This window comes from Trematomus bernacchii, unplaced genomic scaffold (assembly GCF_902827165.1).
Source record: "Trematomus bernacchii unplaced genomic scaffold, fTreBer1.1, whole genome shotgun sequence".
Classification (NCBI taxonomy): Eukaryota; Metazoa; Chordata; class Actinopteri; order Perciformes; family Nototheniidae; genus Trematomus; species Trematomus bernacchii.
The window spans coordinates 3,174,103-3,193,935 of record NW_022987782.1 but is presented as its reverse complement, the minus strand read 5'-3'; the positions used below and the strand labels follow the sequence as shown (position 1 = coordinate 3,193,935).

At 41.2% G+C, this 19,833-nt stretch overlaps 1 protein-coding gene across 1 annotated transcript in view; it reads left to right on the top strand.

The window, feature by feature from the left end:
• The first annotated feature begins 260 nt into the window (after window positions 1–260).
• The window catches only part of LOC117497404 (vacuolar protein sorting-associated protein 13B-like), a 392,696-nt gene continuing 373,123 nt past the window's right edge, over window positions 261–19,833 (top strand). Inside the window, 3 exon segments of the mRNA XM_034149383.1 lie at window positions 261–404; window positions 2,156–2,314; window positions 7,540–7,683. Coding sequence (XP_034005274.1) covers window positions 2,168–2,314; window positions 7,540–7,683 — 291 coding nt within the window. The 5' untranslated portion in view covers window positions 261–404; window positions 2,156–2,167.

The window sequence follows — 19,833 nt, the reverse complement described above, 5'->3', positions numbered from 1 at the left end:
CGAAAGCTATGACGAATTTTACGTGAATTGATACCTTCCCATACTCCTCGGAAATCCTTTATCGGAGATGTCACTTGTGGGACTACGAGCACGTATTTATCTAAAACAGGCTATTGATGAGTTGAATTGAAACACTATAAATGTTAAACTATATGTTTTCAAACGAAATGGCACAGATACAGCCGTTTCTTTATTATCGCGGTGCAGGTTTGAAGACCACCGTAAAGCGGTTGGAAAATGTCCCACATTACCAAAGGCAACACTAGATGTACGGAAGCCGCGGTGGTGTTGTTTACTGATGACGTTTCGGCTGAAGCCGTGGAGTGATGTGGCTAACATCTATTTACAGGATGATAATGTTATATTAAACATCGAGTTCACGGTATAGCAACAGGAGACACGCGGTAAGCGCTGGCTTCTCTATGTTCACTTGTGGCTGTACGTTTTATGTAGCCAAACGAAGTTAGCTTGACTTTTTCGGAGCAGTTAGCTTAGCTTCCCTGCTTTAATGTGTATCACTAGACTGACAGGAGAGCACAGCTAGCCTATCTGGCTAACTAGCTACTCCGCACACGTTACATTTCTTACTACATAGCACGACTCTCCTTAATTTAACCCTTACGTTATATTTAGTTACATTGTTCGGTGTTTGGAAATGGAGTTTCTAACTACCGCTGGCGTTTCTTTTATAGTCGCTCGCATAAAAAGTGGATTCATATTTAGCAAGCTGGCTAATTCAAGCGCTGATGTAAATTAATACGTTAATAAGTATGGCCACTGACATGTATTAGTCAACAGCGAAAATAAAAGCCTTGAAATGCAGCTCATGTGAACAGAATTCCCATTATTTCTCTGCTTAGCGTAAATATCATTTCTAAAAGACCAAATGTTGAAATAGACATGGCATGCAGAAACAAAAACATATTGATAACAAGTGGCTCTCGTACTGCCCTTTACATGTTGTTTGTAAAATATATATCGTATTGATTGTTTTGCTCTGCACTATGCTTCTTAGTATCATATTTTTTTCTTATTACCTCATGGTATTTTGTGTAGTTTATTTTCTTGAATTTCTTTCACCTGCCATGTTAGTATCCGGGTAGGTGAGGCCACACCCGTTTGTTCTGTTTTTTACTTGCCCTGACAAATACCTAGATTTGTTTTAAACATGTTGGCTTTTTAATACATTTGACCACTGCAAGAATGGATTTTTAACATTTCTTTCCTTGCAGTTATTTGTTTATTTAGGATAACTTCTCTTTATCACATTTGGACTTGTAGCACAGGTGTACATAGTTGGCTCAGTGGAAGAGCTTACTTGGAATTCTAATGGAATTGAGCCATTGTTAACGTTATGAATCTCACCTTTGCTCTTCCTACTTTGACATGCTGCTTTCCTCTGTGAAAAGGGTCTAAACCAAGACCATGAAATTAAAGTTGCTCAGTTAAATTCAGCCGTGCTTTAATTTTGTGCTTTTAAATTTGTAAAAGTGTTTTCTTTTACTCTGAATTGTCAAAATGTCTTCTGCCTTTCAGAGAGATTTCAGAAGTTTGAGAGCTACAGCCTCAAAGGCACAGTCTCTATTTGTCTCGGCCTCGGGCCAAGGAACAATGATGACATTATTAATAAGCTTCTTTTCAAATGGATATTTTGACTTGTTATTACAAGTCTTACTTTACTTACTTTCATGAATTGTGGCTCCATGAGTGTCCCATAAGCCTTTCCAATGAGCTGACATGCACAGTACTGTTGTTTAGGTTAAACAAGCATTTTATTAAGGCGATTGAAGTATCAGAATCAGGTTTATTGTCAGGTACGAATTTGCTTTTGTGTCTGGTGGTGCAAACAAACAATAAGAAAAGAAAACAAGTTTCAATAGTAGGTCAACTCAACATATATAAAGATAATAAAAATAAGTATTTTAAAGAAACTATTTAGCATTAAAAAACCTTAAAAGCTAAAAAAAACTAAAACACTTAGGACAATATATGACTATATTTTGCAAACTACAGTGTATTATATTTTATATATAAGTGGAGGGCTTTAAAATATAATACAGATCATTATGTGTGCAAAAATGTGCAATATATGTGTTATGTACAAAGACAGTGTTGAATGACAAATTGTGTTGTTCAATATTTGATGCCTTTTCAGGAAAAGCACAAGATGTTGGAGTCCTATGTTACACCACTCCTGATGAGCTATGTGAACAAGTATATTAAGAATCTAAAGCCATCTGACCTGCAGCTGTCTCTCTGGGGAGGAGATGTGGTGCTCAGCAAGTTGGACCTGAAGCTGGATGTGCTGGAACAGGTACCGTATATCCTCTGCACTCTTAAACTATTTCAAGACCAAGACAAGACTTATTAGTATGACAGAGATTTAATTTTCTCATTTAATGGCACATGATGGTTTATTTGCTTGAATGTCATTAAGTTCTGACAAATTATAGATATGAGCTAGTGCTCAGTGCAGCTTGTGGGAGAAATGTTTTCATGTCTATACATAATATCTGGTCCATATTGCTCCAGCCACACAGGTTCTCGGATTACCATTAGTGTCTTGATTGTTAATTATTATAAGGGAATCAAAGTCATATACACTTTCCAAAACTAATGTATCTTTCCTGCATATTTCATTAGAAAATATTTACTGCAAAGGATTTAAGTCTTTTGCTTCTATCATGTCATTCATATTATTTTTGTAGCAATTTTTGCAGTTGATTTACATTTTGTTTATGGCTTTTGTTTATTAAAGGGGCCCTATTATGCTCTTTTTCAGGTTTATATTTAGTGGCTGTACTGTGCGTGATTCCATGCTTTAATGTTCAAAAAGCTCTTTATTTTTCTCATACTGCCTGTGCTGCAGCACCTCTTTTCACCCTCTGTCTGAAATCAGAGCCCAGTCTGCTCTGATTGGTTAGCTGGCTGGCTCTGTTGTAATAGGTCAACCGCTTAGAGATGTGTTAGAAATGTCCCGCCCCTTAGCGTATAATGTGTTGGAACACTAGCCAATAGAAGTGCAAGTGTAACATATTGATGTCATTATGTTACTGAAGTAAACAAAGGTGTCCAATGGAGGCACTTCAGGCAGGTGGGGGGGAGTGTGTAGTGCCCCTTTCACACCAACGCGTTTTCAGCACCGGCTCGGAGCTAGAGCCTGAAAAGTACCGTTTTTTCCTGTTCACACCGCAGCGGCGCATTTCCACCACACGGTCGGCCTCGGCCTCGCTCGGTACTGCGAGGCCGCGTTGGGCCTTGTTAGGGCCGGCTCACTTCATGCTGCGCTTCCATTACAGTTTAGGAACTGGGGTAGTTAACATAGTAACGCAGTGTAGGCGGAGCCGTGACGTCATCTTCAATGAGAACCCCAGAAAAACAACACAGCCGTTAGCTGTTAGCCATCAGAGCTCACAGCTCCTCATATCTGTTCAGAAACTAGACAAAAGTTAAACAAGTACAAACCACAGACTGTCTGTGTCATGGCGAATACAGTCGCTGGTTTATTTATGTCTGTAGGCCGTTGTTGTGAGTGTGGACGGTCGGAGCATATATTGCGTTAGCTTAGCCAATCTCCATCTAGAAAACACGCATTTTAAAAGGTTTTTCACCTGCCGTCTGTCTGCAGACTTGTCAAAGCATTAATTCATGGTTTTTCAGTATGTTGTTACTTCGGCATCATTTTGAAACGTGTAATTAAATCACGGTCAAATATGTTCATCTTGTTGTAGTTGTAGCCCCCTTGCCAGCGATTCTCTCTCTAGTTTAGCAAACTCAGCCCGACTCAGCCCTGTTTGTTGGCCCCGATAGAACCACGATTTTGTCGGGCCAGAAAAGAGGTGAAAAAGTAGCCCCGGGCCGGAACTAGGCCTAGTGGAAGCGCAACCAAAAACGGGCCCGGCACGACACGGCACGCTTAAACCGCGCTCCGCGCCATGGTGGAAATGCCCCATTAGCTCCGGAATCCGGTTCGTTTCCAGCTCCAAAAAATTGTCGGTCTAAAAGCAAGACTCCGGAGCTAAGAGGCGGCGTCGCTTACGTCTCTCTACGTCGAGGCTTGCAGGAAACTAAACCCACCTCCCCTGAACATGGGTCGACTGAAGAGTCTCGTCATGCCTGCCTACAAGCAGTAGCGCTGAGCAAAGTGACTAGAAGGCAACCACACACTTATAAAAAAAAACACACTTTATAAAGTCAGGCAACACTAACCAGGCTTCGTGTGATTCTGTTTATTTGTACCTTACTTTGACCATCCGTTCGCTGTTATTGATCATTGTGGAGAGCAGGCAGACGTTTTGTTTTTTATTATAGCAGCTATCGGATGGAATCAATACATGGGCTGCACAGGTTGTCATGTCCGACTATCACAAGTAGAATCATAATGAAAAATACGCCGGTAAAATGTGCCTGTAGAAAACGGCTTAGCAAGTAGTCAGTTTAGCTTCGGTTGCTATGCTAACATCACCCATGTTATACCAGAGAAACTTTCATAACAGCGTTGTGATGCCAAACAGCGTCAATTCAGACTGACACACATTCACTTAAGGGGAACTGGGGATATGTATCAGCTGCTTGTGTGACAGTCAGACAGTGAATACTTTAGAGCCGTGTGAGCTAACCCGGAGCCAACGGGAGAATAAACTCCGGTGGACGAGCAGCCAGCACTGCAGCGGTCGGTAAATGCCGCTGAAACACATTAATAAACAATGAACCACGGCACTCTGGAGAAAAGTATAAGGTTGGAGAAGTCGTTATTTAATTTAATCTGGCTTCGTATGATTAAAAGCAACACGATCATCGACCCGACGCAGTCCCCCGTTGTTGTTGTTGTGAGCGCCGTTGGGGAGCAAATCAGCGATGTAAACGGTGACGTCATGACGCAGCAGCGGCAGCACCATCCCGGCTCTGATGCCCCTTTCACACCAACGCAACTCCGGTTCAAGCTCCGTGCTAGAGCTTTTCTGGTTCAGAACCGGTTCTTCGGTTTAGCGCCGGCTCTTTTCACACCGCTCAGAGCCCGACTGGTGCTGCCGCTGCTGCGTCATGACGTCACAGTTTACGTCGCTGAGTTTCTCCCCAACGCCGGAGCTCACCTCACAACAACGGGCCGGGGACTGCGTTGCTTTTAATCATACGAAGCCAGATTAAATTAAATAACGACTTCTCCAACCTTATACTTTTCTCCAGAGTGCTGTGGTTCATTGTTTATTAATGTGTTTCAGCGGCATTTACCGACCGCTGCAGTGCTGGCCGGCTGCTCTTCAACGGGAGTGTATTCTCCCGTTAGCTCCGGGTTAGCTCACACGGCTCTAAAGTATTCACTGTCTGACTGTCACACAAGCAGCTGATACATATCCCCAGTTCCCCTTAAGTGAATGTGTGTCAGTCTGAATTGACGCTGTTTGGTGTCAGTCTGAATTGACGCTGTTTGGCATCACAACGCTGTTATGAAAGTTTCTCTGGTATAACATGGGTGATGTTAGCATAGCAACCGAAGCTAAACTGACTACTTGCTAAGCAGTTTTCTACAGGCACTTTTTACCGACGTATTTTTCATTATGATTCTACTTGTGATAGTCGGACATGACAACCTGTGCAGCCCATGTATTGATTCCATCCGATAGCTGCTATAATAACAAACAAAACGTCTGCCTGCTCTCCACAATGATCAATAACAGCGAACGGATGGTCAAAGTAAGGTACAAATAAACAGAATCACACGAAGCCTGGTTAGTGTTGCCTGACTTTATAAAGTGTGTTTTTTTTAACAAGTGTGTGGTTGCGTTCTAGTCACTTTGCTCAGCACTACTGCTTGTTACAACTTTTATTTGCCGTACTCGCCTTAAGTGTTAGCTCAGGTTAATCTCGCCCCCCTCCGACGTAAGCGTGACGTATGCGGTTCTTGCTTCTAGACGGACAACTTTTTGGTGCTCGAAACGAACCGGATTCCGGAGCTATGACGCTGCTCCGCTGCGGTGTGAACAGGAAAACCCGGTGCTTTTCAAGCACCAGCACCGAACCGGCCCTGAAACACCGTTGGTGTGAAAGGGGTATGAGTGGTGTGAACAAAGCGGGAGCAGAAAAGGGAAACCGGAGCTGAACCAGAAAAGCTCTAGCTCGGAGCTAGAAAGGGAAAAGCGCTGGTGTGAAAGCCGCATAGGAGAGAAACTCCTTCTGGAGGGAACACAGGGATTTTAGCCTTTGCAGACCATTTACATGCACAAAAACCTGTAGAACACAGGCTGAGGTCTGATCAACCTTGGTCGGGTTGCCTGGAAGAGGGTGTCTGCTGCAAGACCCGAAACACCCAATGACTCCACGAAACAACACTGATGATGTGTTTAAGTTTGAGCATCGGAAGATGTGTGTATTAACTGAATTAACAGGAGAGGTAAAACCCCAAAAAGTAGAATAGAGCCTATTTAACAATGCTCATCTAGGAAAATACAACATACAGTTAAGATATCTAAAGGAATGTCTTCATTATACAATTAGAAATGTTAACATGGCGAAGCACCCAATATGACAGTGCTTACATTGCATGATGTTTTTACAATAGTTTCAGAATTAGATTATATGTTGGAACTAATATGTTGAGGTTAAGCATGTAGCCCACTTAACCCATTTTCCCATTCAGTCTACTCCTTAGGTACAGTATATATGTGTATTTAGTAACACTCTATTTCCTGGACGACAATCAGAAAAAAGGAGCGATGCAAATCAGCCAGGCATAAACACAGAATCTTTATTATAATTGTTTTTGTAGCAGTTTAATAGATTTCCTGCAGTTTTATTTTGACACAGTTTTATTTTTTTACACTTGTAATTTCTGGATTAGATCAATCTGCCATGAGTTCAAATAAAATGTTTTATTTTGAGTGAGTTCTGACTGCTTCTGAAAAGCAGACCAAAACAATACCTAACCCAACAGAGATGGTGATGAAAGATCTTATTGGAAGCAGCTTTAAGACAACCGAATTGTGTTAGGGTTATAATGTGTAATGCTATGTCAAATCCTTGGTCAAAATCCTTCCTTCTACTGTCTTTCATTTGGACAGTATCTTTTTTTTTTAAATGTAGAGACCCTCTTCCTTATCTGAAAAGAAGAGAATATACTTTTTTGTGTAACATTGTGGGATTTATCCTGCAGACATACTTTACATAGGAGTCATGTAAAGCTTGTCCGTAGGCAGTCTGGTTTCATGGACCTTGTTCTCACATAGAGTGGTTCAAGATGCAGAACAATGATTTGTCTGCCTCTGAGAAAATCTGACTGGTTTTGAAAAAAGCATGACCAATATGCAATATGTAACTCTTGTTTTACTATCCTTTTGTCTTCAAATATTAGCTTCAAACAATTGTTTAGAATTGGTTGGATGAAGGATCCAAATGTTCTTGAAGCCTCAGCAGTCATATCACCACATGTCTTTACAATGTTGTCTACATGTCATGGCAGATGTAATACTATGGTAAATATTATTCCAACTATAGTTAAATAGCTATTTGTTTCTTTTTTGATATGTCTTTGCATACTAATAGGAGTTGAAGTTGCCCTTTACATTCATGAGTGGTCATATCCATGAGCTGCGTATCCACGTACCCTGGACCAAGCTGGGCTCGGAGCCTGTGGTCATTACCATCAACACCATGGAGTGCATCCTGAAGCTGAGAGATGGAGCCCAGGTCAGTGCTTTATCTTTCATCACACTATATGGCCATAGCAGGACCGACCAGATCTTCTCCTTATTTACTAGCCCTTACTCTTTTCATGCCTATGTAGGTTAGGCTTTCTCTTTCCATTCGCTCTCTTTGTTTCCAAAGGTTTTTCAACTGCCTTTGTTTTAAATAAACAAATGCAGTTATTATTTGTGTACCCAGGCAAAGACTACATGAAGAGACATTACAATTTACCATTTCATTTTCAGTTTATGCTGAATGCTAAAATATGAAATGCTTTAAAGACAGTTATATCTTACACAGGCTCCGCCCTCTACTGGACTCTATGGGTACTACCCTCAATCATGCTATGCGAGCATTCACCTACTGAGATATCTATAAACGTAGCCGGCCCCTCGGGGAGGGCCTACCTGAATGTGCGTGCAAGCCCACCGTATATAAGGCGGCCACGCCTCCTGACTGTCATCCTTTTCTCTTCAGCGAGCGAGCAACAACTGAAGCAGAGAAAGTAAAACGTTTGAAAGAAGAAGAAAGAGTTATCATACCTTCATGGAGTCGCCACTTCTAGAGACCCGGGCCTGTCCTTCGTGCCCTGGCTTAATTGCGGGCGCCGATCCCCACCACCTCTGCTTCAAGTGTTTGGGGGACCAGGATATGGCCGAGGCGGTGCCATTCACGTTCGCCATTCACGTTCGCCATTCACGTTCGCCATTCCAGCGGGGCGGATGGCTCCGTTTGCCGGGGAGGAGGATGACGAGGACTTCTCGTTGTCGGGCACTTCCGGTTTCCGGCGTCCATGGAAGTCCACCGCCCAGGTCTGTACTTCCCCCTGGTGATGACCATGGCGGCGGAGCGTGGCAGCCCATTTGCTACCAGCAGGCAGCAGGCTGGGCAGAGAGCCTCTGCCCCACTGCCGCGTGACAGGGCGGCTGCAAATAAACACGGGTGTGTTGGACGTCTCGCCCATTGCGCGCACGGGAGTGGAATAAACCGCAAAAAGTGCTGTCAAAGCACTGTGCGGGTTCAAGAGACGCTATTGCCGGCGTGCTGTTGTCAGAAAACACACCTTGCCTGGTATAATAGCTCCGATTAATGCGTTTCACCGTGGAATGGGAAACACAGCGTTAATACGAAGGCGCGCGGCCCCCGTGAGAGTGGCCGCGGTGCGTTCAAGGACCTCTGCAGAAGAACGGTGGGTTACGTATTGTAACCCTAGTTCTAGAGTGATGTGTGTGTGTGTGAGAAATGCATTCAGTAAAAACGATTGCATTTATCCCAGAGTAAGAGTAATCTCTCTCCACAATTCCACATTTCCCCATAATGTCCGTTTCAAAGAGACGGCATTATGACGGAGCCGTGGCCCCACGAGAGCGTGCCGCGGTGCGTTCAAGGACCTCAGTCGAAAATCGTCCCTTTCTGTGTCAGCCCCCCATGGGTCAAACTTCCTTTTTATGGAAGGTTTGGCAGCGGAGTAGGCCACCAGAGAGTACTACAGCTTCTTAGCTGCGGCTCCACAGCTGCTTGCATGTCCCCTAAACACAGTTTTATGGGAAATGGAAGCTCAGCTGTGTACTGACAGAGTGGATGGACAGGACACTGAGACTGGGTTACTCACTCCAGTTTTGCAGCGTCCCTCCTCCATTCGCGGGTATAAGAGAGGCAAATCTATCATCCTAGGAGGAGATAGGTTTCCTTTCAACAGAGATTCAGGCCCTGTTGCAAAAACAGGCTGTGTCTGTTGTGCACTTTCAGGAGAGAGAAAAGGGGCTTTACTCCATGTACTTCCTGGTTCCCAAGAAGACAGGAGAATTCAGACCCATTCTGGATCTTAGCAGCCTGAATCAGCACATTTCCTGCAAAAAGTTCCATATGTAAACCAATTACTGGAACTAGGGCAGCCGGGCGATTGGTTCACAACCATCGACCTGAAGGACGCTTACTTTCATGTCAAAAATTGCTTCACGCACGTTCAGCAAATGTGTTGCCACAGCGCTTCAGCCGCTTCGCGACCATGGCATGAGGGTTTTATAATGCAACCTCATAGTCATGGCCAGGTCCAGGGAAGGGGCAAACACAGCCCAATTGATCCAAGTGGATTGCGGTCAATTGGAAGAAGAGCAGTCCCATACCTCACCAGCAGGTGGGGTATCTGGGGATTTTGCTCGATGCAGGCAGACTACGTGACTTTATATACGGTGGACTTGCGCACGCATTCAGGTAGGCCCGCCCCGAGGGGCCGGCTACGTTTATAGATATCTCAGTAGGTGAATGCTCGCATAGCATGATTGAGGGTAGTACCCATAGAGTCCAGTAGAGGGCTCCGCCTGTGCTTATACAACTAGGGTTACAATATGTAACCCCCCGTTATGTGTTCTTATTATTGCAACAGTTACCTGCAAGTAATTCAAACTTGTTTTTAATCTTTAACCTGTTAAGCCCGAGAGACCCCGGTACCGGGGCACTGCCGCAACATCTTGCAGGAAACAGTGTCTGAGGGCATGTTCATTTAATAAACTATGAATGTTTTATATCCATGTAACGGGAAGAAACTCATCTAACTGATCTTTTTTTTTTTTTTTCAAAAAAACCCCCACAATGCTAACACTGAGCCTCTGAATTAGCAACGAGCGAAAAATGCTAACGGATTACTGCACCGAAAATCACTCACAAAACCTTATTATTTATCTTTTCTCCACATCCATGACATCGTTTCACATCGTGAGGTGACACAGAATCGATGGGTACCCTCAGTATCACTGAATTATACGAAATCGCGACGTTATAAGCAAAAACATTTGGCGCTAGGAAGCTAAAAATGCTAACAAGCTTACCTTGGCTCTGTAGTCTCTCCAAAGTGGTCTTCAATGGCATTAAAACGATAAAAACGCTGCTGAAGTTAATCCATAGGTTAATCCAATGTGTCTGTGTCCCTTTGAAATGATTTCTGATAATCCATGAGGAATGAGAGTGATAATCCATGCTTTTCCGTTTCTAGATGTCAGAGCTAGAATGTGGCTTCACTCTAATGCAAAATTACATGCGCAAAGCCCCCACCTTTTTGTTTCACAATGAGTGTGTGTGGGGGACTCCCCCTTCGATTCTATTGGCTCTAACGGTCAGAAAGAGGTGTCAACCATCAAAATCGACCAATGGGTTCCAGAGATATGGAAAAAACCCCATTTCCACCCAAATCACCTCAGAGGTGGAGTGTTTTTGGCTAAACCTCTCTAAAAAGGTCAAATGTCACTTGTTTTGCATCAATCTTGATACAGGGTACTTATTATATGTTGTGCTTTGGATTCCTAAAGCTTTTAGTCTACTAACCCATCATCCAAGGGTAGTTTTCACTATAAGTAAGAAATAATTGTTGGACGGACACTATAATTTACAGTTTTTTACTATGTAAAATCTGAATTTTCTTTAAAATAAAAAACATCTATATTGATTCTGACTTTTCTACATCCAACTCACAGGTTTATCATTACTTTGAGAAAAAAGATTATTAATTTAACCCTTTTAGAAGGGAAGATATGGTCATTTGTTCTGGGAATGTCATTTTCAAGCCTGAGACCTGAAAAACAGGCTCAGGGCTTAACCGGTTAAATAACATATAAGTATATCAATAGTACATTTAGTAAATATGGTACTTTTTATGTTTTTAAAGCCTGCTATACAGTTTACTGATGCATTTTCATTTCATTTCAAACCTTTATTTATCCAGGTGTATCCCATTGAGATCATTGATCTCTTTTTCAAGGGAGACCTGCTCAAGTAGGTTCCACATGAAACATTAAAACATAAACAGAACAACAAAAAGGACATCATACAGCATCATTACAGGGATTACAATTTACATAACTATCCACATGAACAGGTACCAACAGCTTCCGATTGAGTAGCATCCAACCGAGCTTTAAAAACATTTAGTGGCACCAGATTGCTCAGTTTCCATTTCAATTGCAGACTATTCCAAGACAGTGGAGCTGCGCATCTAAATGCTATCTTCCCTAAGACAGTCCTAGCACTTGGCACATTTAATAAAACCACAGCATGCGATCTCAGGCAGTAGCCACTTACAATTTGCCGTGAGATCAGGGAGCAGATGTAGGATGGAAGTTTCCCTAACATGGCTTTGTATATAAAAATGTACCAGTGACTGAGCCTCCGTACAGTTAGTGAAGGCAGACCAGCCCTTGCATACAGGGTACAGTGATGGGTTAATGCTTTACAGTTTGTCACAAATTTCAGTGCACTGTGATACGCAGCATCTAACTTGACCAGGCAATTGGCAGGTGCATTCATATAAATCAAATCACCATAGTCCAGCACAGGTCAAAAGGTCACAGAGCCTTTTCCTGGCCTCGAGCGAGAAACAGGACTTGTTCCTGTAGAAGAAACCTAGCCTAACCCTCCGTTTTTTAAGCAGGTTATTGACATGACGTTTACAAGTGAGACAGTCATCAAGCCAGATACCAAGGTATTTGTAACAGGTAACCACTTCAAGTTTTATTCCTTGCGTAGTTACAATATCTAAAACAGGCTCTGGTGTCTTTTTAGCTTTTGAAAAGAGCATTACCTCGGTAGTTTCCAAACTAACAGACTGTTCCAGCTGTTTTATTTGCCTTTGCCCACTAAGCCCTATCCACATTACTGATATTTATGTATCTTAAATCTGGTGAAAATAATGTGTAAAAATGTTGTTAAAGGCCACGGTAAAGAACTGTCGCTGTATTGATATTGAGGTATTAGATACAAAATATTGTGATATTTGATGTTTTCTATATTGCTGTTCCCTCATAAGTAGTTAATTGAAAAAACAAGTTCACAAGTATTGTTTTTACTATTTTTAACTTCAGGTGTATAGCAAATCAAGTATATTAACCACTGCTGGCCTCAACCAGTTTTTAGTTGACAGTCCCATTGCTTGTGCAACTCAGTATTTCATGCTGGTTTGGTGCTTAAGCAAGGTGTGCCCATTTAAACCTATAAGACATATCCTATCTGGCGAAAAAAATTGAAAGCTATCAAAGCATCCAGAATTAAGAAAATCACAATTGCAAATTATGAAACTTTTAAAACGATGACTTTAGATTGTAATCTACATTTTCAAAAGCTTCTGGGAAAAAATTAAACAAGCTTAGGCTTTACGACTTGATAGAGAGATGAATATGTATTAAGCAAGTTTGTAAGACCTCAATAATTCTCATTTGCTTAGTAGCAGTTGCATTTTGTCTTTCTGAAGAATGTAGAATGTAAAACGTTTTTGGTTTACAAGAAAACTCCCCTCTACGCATCAAGATTGAGATGTTGTCTTTGTAAAATCAATTAGGAAATGTTATTTCAAGAAATATGTTTATATTATTGTATGTAGTTTAGTCATAATAACTTAAACTTTTTCGCCGCGGTATATGAAGGCCATTTCCTAAAATGTATTTTTGCCTGGTCCTACCTTTGCCACCCATACAGTTTTAAAAATGAAAGTCTAGCTCAATGCTGGGCCGTTATGGGAAGGTTGAAGTTTTCGAAGCCAGATGTCCCAGAAGAAACACATTTTGAGGGAAATCAATTACAGCTAATTATATAGACTGCGGCAAAAAAGATTTGTAACACATGAGCTTGAGCTGCCCAGAACTAATGGCAAATATCATACTATGCAGGTGGCTACTGCTCATGCGATCAGGTTTCAGTTTGATGGCAATTTTAAATTGTATCTTTATGCATCATATTAAGGTCATTTACCAGAACCGGATTCTCAAAACAACTATTTGTTTCAGATGTTTTGTAAAAGGCTCCCAGTCAAGAAAAGATTGTGGGGGAATGCAAAGGACATTTGGACAAATTAACCAGTGGTATGAGACACAATTCGGAGCAAAGCCAGACTTATAGCAGAAGTCCTTCTAGCATGTGGAATTTAAATGAGCCACTAAACTGCTTTCCTACATGAGTAGCAGGCAGGACGCTGACTAATGTGTTCCTAGACCTAAGTCAAGGAAATGCAGCCAGTTTACTCGTATGCTTTAGATTTGTTAAGTAACTTGTATTACCTTTTATTTGATCTTTATTCAACCTGTTACAAAGTTGTTAGTCAGCAATATTTGCCACATGTGATCTCTCTGGTTGCACGTTCCAACCCAGTCTCACAAAACAATTTGTAACAGCCACCCATAATCCTCAGCTATTGTTGTGTAGACGCCGCCTTGCGATTAGTCAACAAGCTCGGTGATTGGATGTTTTAGTGGTGGGGCACCTCGGGAGTTGTAGCTTAAACAGTAAGAAAGAAAAAATATTAAAAAAATAAAAAAATAAATCATGCTTTATACCTTAATGCCTTACACATCTGCCGTGGTTCTTTATTTATAGAGCCCTGTGATTAGAAGACTTTTGGACAAACTGGAAGAACTCCCACAGCGAAACCGAATGCATGACGTGGATCATAAATATATCAGCAATGAAACAACATCTTTAATTTCTCTTCACACAATACGTCTCCTTGCAATATCAATACTAATTCGGCTGACTTTCATATTGATCAAATCGGTAGATAGGCTTTTTAAAACCCTAATCACAACACCTCTTTGCATACCAAAAATAAACTACAAATACGGTGTCGTTTTGCATCACGTTGCACAGCTGATATAATATATATATATATATATATATAAAAGTATAGTCAGGGGTTTTAGGTGATGGGAGATACATCTATGGAATCAGAATTTCAATATCTAACCGTTAAATGACTGAAAATCATTATAGTCACTATTTTACAGTGCCCGCATTTGGTGATTCTACCCAGTTAGGCATATTCACATAGCTTAGGTCAAGTGCACTTTATATAACAATTGGTCCCATGGTTGTAGACCCTTCTGTAACAGAATGACACGCATTCAACATTTCTCAGAGGCCAAGGTTCAAAGGTGAACAGTTGAGAGCACGACCTGCTTATAATCTTCAGACTGACATGATGTTACTCTCTAGATTGAGACCTTTACAACCATGTATGTTTTACTCCTACGACCAAGTTTACATTTAGCCATTTCCCCCACACAGCCTTAGTCCAGGGTTACTTTCCAGTGAACCCTTTGCAGCTCAACCTCAACAATACTACTATTACTTTTACCATTACTATTCATGTACAACACTTATGCAACTATCATAACCAAGCATATCAGCAGCCTGTTGTTGACTTTTACACATGTATACAGGTTCATTGTACATTGCAAAATCAGATAGTCCATAATATGCTTGGTTATGATAGTAACATAAGTACGTTTTCCTGGCAAGACCTGAAATAATCTTCAGAATATCTATCAAAATATAATAGATAAATAAGCATTATAATGGCCAAACTATCCTACAATTTCAGATTTTCCACTATCGCCATGTTTATTTTTTCAGACTGGGAAAGTTGCTTATCACGTGACATCACGAGAAATCTATAGGAGAAAATAATGAAGACATGTCACAATTTGAGAGATTTCTTTAAATCATTGGTCAAATTTTAATCAGATTGATGCAGGGATGCAAGGAGTTTGGCATAGGTGTATGGAAATCTGTGCAGTGACAGTTCTTTCTGAAGCCTTCAAGTTATTTTGTTGTGGCCCACAAGGGTTTCAAGTGTATGTACAATCTTACAATTTATATGTTGTCGATAACTAGTGTTTCTTTCGTCCAGTAGACAGAAACTTTGTGGTGGGGATCATGCAGCTCAAGTGTAGAAATTATAAATAATATCATTTATATGTTTTGTTTTCATATTTACCATTGAAGCCTGAGCGCTGGCCTGTTAAAACATCCTAACCGCTTTTGAAGTTCATTAGTTATTGTGTCATTTGACCAGAATTATTTGGACCTTTTTAATATTGTGTTCCCCCTGAGAGGAACTAGGTAATATTAGGGATATTCAGATTGCTCAGTAGTGCCCATCTGTAAAGAACCACGAGCAGATCAAAGTTATATTTTCCAGCAAATCGGGACGTTTGTGGGTTTAGCAGGGATTACAGATCCTGCTGACGGTGTAATTGCTTAAAGTGGACCTATCATGCTATATTTGAATAATATAGTATATGACCATACCTATATAAGGCATATTTATACTTTTTTTTTCTTCAAAATACCAAACAGATCATGCATTTTAGCCATGCCTCATTTTGCTCAATTTGACATTTTTTAGCTCTGTGTTTGCAAGGGCAGATTCAGTAAGAACAGCACCACCTACTGGCCTGGCATATGTACTACAGCGTCTCCAGCGCTTTCGAACGGCAATGGCCGTGTCTGTCTCCTCCTGATTGGTGGAGTTGGCCCAATAGCCGTAGCGCCACCGTCCTGACGTCAGGACAGTGTTCAAATCTGGATCAGTTTTTATCAGATCCGTTGCAGCCTCTTTTTTAGAGATTTGGGTATGGAGGAAAATAGAGAGGGTTGTGTTTTCTGACACTTGGTGAGTTCCCTGGAACACCGGGGACACATATTCATGTGTAAAAGATGTACAAAAGTGCATTTTGCATGATAGGTCCCCTTTAAATATAGCTGTAATGAGCACTTAAAGTGCAGAAAGTGAAGTAATAGAAAAACATGTTGTCCACTTGTTTTTGACAATTATTTCACATACAAGTGTAATTTACAAACAAAATACATAAGGTATGTAGAATGTAATGTAGTTAAGTTTTGTTTCCTAAAGTCACATGGTGCTCTGAAGCAATCTTAGAAATCTTCCTTGATTAAAGCTTTCCTAAAGCTGTGGGCATTATTTGCTGATTAGACTGTACACACTTCCTTTAATACACATCTGGGTTTTTAAATCAGGACCACTTTTGTTAAGATTTCAGATTCATTGCCATCATAGTCATACGAAATAAGACTAAGCTCTGGTTTATGCCTAAGAGCTCAATGTATGTAACAGGAGATTGGTCATGGGATAAAAGGTTTTGTAGTCAACTTTAACTTCTTTCTTCTTGTCTAAAGTCACACTCAATGTGGCCCTCTTGAGTTACTTGAAATTAATGAATTGTTTGATCTAAGGCGGTTCTAAATCAAAAAGCAATCTAATAACAGTTTAAAACTATGTTTAAAAAAAAACGAAATTCCTAAATATAAAGCCATATGGAAGATGGAGTTATTATAACACATCTTTAGTATCTAGTATCTTTATTTGGTAGATTTAATATTTGTATTAGGTGATTGTCATTTCAATGTTTTCTGCTTAGTTGTGGTGGATCGGAGCTGTGCTATGATACACAGCATTTGATTAAGGCATCACCACCCCAAGCTTCCCCCTATAATGAGGAGATGGATCATGTCTGAGATATAATTTATTGAGTGGCTTTTTAAGTTTTGCTCTTGTCTTATGTAGCTAGTTGTAGCATTAACCTAAATTGGCAGGATTGAACACAGGCCTTAATGAAAGACCTAAAGGCTAACATTGATGTTATGTTGCAAAACTAAGTGCACACTTATTTTTTCTTGCTATCTTGGCAAACTGCATTGAAGATGAGGAGTGATCGCCAAAGACAGAAAGGGACTGGCTGGACAGCACATACACTGGATCATAACACTCTCAGGCACTCTTTATTTTTTTACAAGACAAAGATAAGGGCATGGGTTTACGGAAGAGAGCTGTTCTGGTTTTGGCTCAGCTCTCTGCTTGATCTGGGACTTTTATGGCTGCTGAGTGCATTTGCCACTCATGTGTTCTGATTCAAGATGATTTGGGGAGGTGCCTCTGAGACTTGTTGGTTTGGCATACGTTCCAACTTGGCCCCTTTTACTGTTAGATTCTTTCCAAGCTATTTGTAGGCCTTTACGCTACCAGACCTCATTGCTCCCAAATAATGGGTAATACATGTGAATTAGGGAACCCTCTTTTGAAGACTCTTTGAAACCCCCAGGTGGTTATTCTGTTGCTAAATCTGCTGTCAGCAATATGTATGAAGGTGAAGAAACAAGCCAAAAGAAAAAGTGCGGCTTTGCACATCACCAAGTCAATGCACTGTCACTCTACTTGAAACATTTGCACTTATTGTATGTAAAGCGTCTTTGGGTCTTAGAAAAGCGCTATATAAATAGAATTTATTATTATTATTATTATTGCCACTTAATAGTTGGTAAGTTATATAATATGCAGTACTTGTTTTAGTAGTTTGTGTGTTTCCAACACCAGCAGAGCCGCTGAAGCACTAAAGTAACTAGCTGATGGTTCAGGAAGTAAGGCAGCCTTCATCACTGTCTGCCTACTGCTGCCTCAGCATGTTGCACAGTGTGTCCCTACAACATTAAACACATTTTGCACAAGACCAGAAAACTTACTGAGCACAAAGCATTATGGTGTGATGGATGAGCCCTTTCAGTGTAATAACAACCGACGGACAGTGTTAATACTAGTGTTAGGATCTAGCTGCTGTGTCGTTTATTGCACCTCAAAGAGCTCTGTGGCTTCAGGCTTGATCGCCGTTCAAATGACAAATGACAATGAAATTTAATTAATTACTTTTTAATTTTAAACAATCAATTACACACAGATTGTAAAACATTTTGACCTTTTAAATGGCAATTAAAAACACTAGGATTTTATACTGTACTACACTCCTGAACAAAATATTAAGACCGGGGGAAAAATTACAATAATTCACATTTTGCACTGGTGGATCATAACCAGGTTGTTAGTAGAGCTTTAAAATGCCAGAGACCAAAAATAGAGAGTAGGCGAGTTAATGAAAACTGCATTTAAATTCAAACACAAATAGTTTAGGAGCATAACATTAAAAAGTTGAAATCTGCGCAAAAATCTGGCATTCAGGTCATTTTCATTCAGGCATTCCCACTGTCATGACCTCCTGATGGCAAAGGCAAAAAGGCTTTCTGTCTTTGAACGTGGCATGATTGTTGAGTTGCACAAGCAAGGCCTCTCGCAACGCGCCATCGCTGCCGAAGCTGGACGCAAGACGGACATTTTACATTTCTTAAAAGATCCTGAGGGTTACAGGACAAAAAGTGAAGTGGTAGAACAAAAAAAAATGTCACCTGCGCTGAGCCAGAGGATCCTACGGGATGTACGAAAAGACACAAGCTAATCCTCGACCCAAATTAACGCCGTTACAGATGCTGACTGCAGCCCAATAACCATAAGCGGCATCTGCAAGAGAAGGACTTAAAAAACAAAAACGTCTTCGAAGGCCATGTCTCCTCCCACGCCAAAAACTTGCCAGTCTGGTCTTTGCAAGGGAGCACCACTCATGGGACATTGTAAGGTGGAAGAAAGTTTTATTCTCTGAAGAGAATAAATGTAACCTGGATGGTCCTGATGACTTTCAAAGTAATTCGCATGACCAGGAGATTCCACTGGAGATGTTTTCTACGTGGCACCGTGGAGGAGGCTCCATCATGATCTAGGGTGCTTTTCCCTTCAATGGCACAATTGAGCTTCAGGTTGTGCAGGGGCGTCAAACGGCAGCTGGCTATGTGGAGATATTGCATCCCTCTTGATTGAGGGCCCTCGTCTGTGCAGTGTTGACTGAGTCTTTCAACAGGACAACGCTGCAGTTCACAACGCCCGCCTGACAAAGGACTTATTTTAACAGAATAACCTTGCTCTTTTGGGCCATCCTGCATGTTCCCCTGCTCTAAATCCCGTTGAGAACGTTTGGGGATGGATATCAAGGGAAGTTTACAAAAATGGAAGCCACTTCCAGACCGTGGATGCCCTTCGTGAAGCCATCCTCACCACATGGAGCAACGTTCCCACCAGCCTGTCTAAGTTCAGTTTTCAATAAATTGCCTACTCTCTATTTTTGGTCTCTTGCTCCTGTTTCTTCTTTTTGCATTTTGAAGCTCTACTTACAACCTGGTTACGATCCACCATTGCAAAATGGGAATTCTTGTAATTTTTCCCCCCTTAAGATTTTGATCAGGAGTGTATGTGTCATCTAGTAAAACATGAAATATGCAATCAAAGTACCTTCACTGTCAGCCTACATAGTAAACAGTCTCGCCCGACTGAATGAGCCCCAGTGAGTTTGTGCCTGTACAACTCATCTTTTACAAGTCAGGAAATGTTAAACAAGGAAAAGAAAACAGCCTGTGGAAGTTTGCAATCAGATAGCACAAACTGGATAATCTCTGTCCCAATGCCATCCGGAAATCTTGCCTTTGATTCTGCAGGCT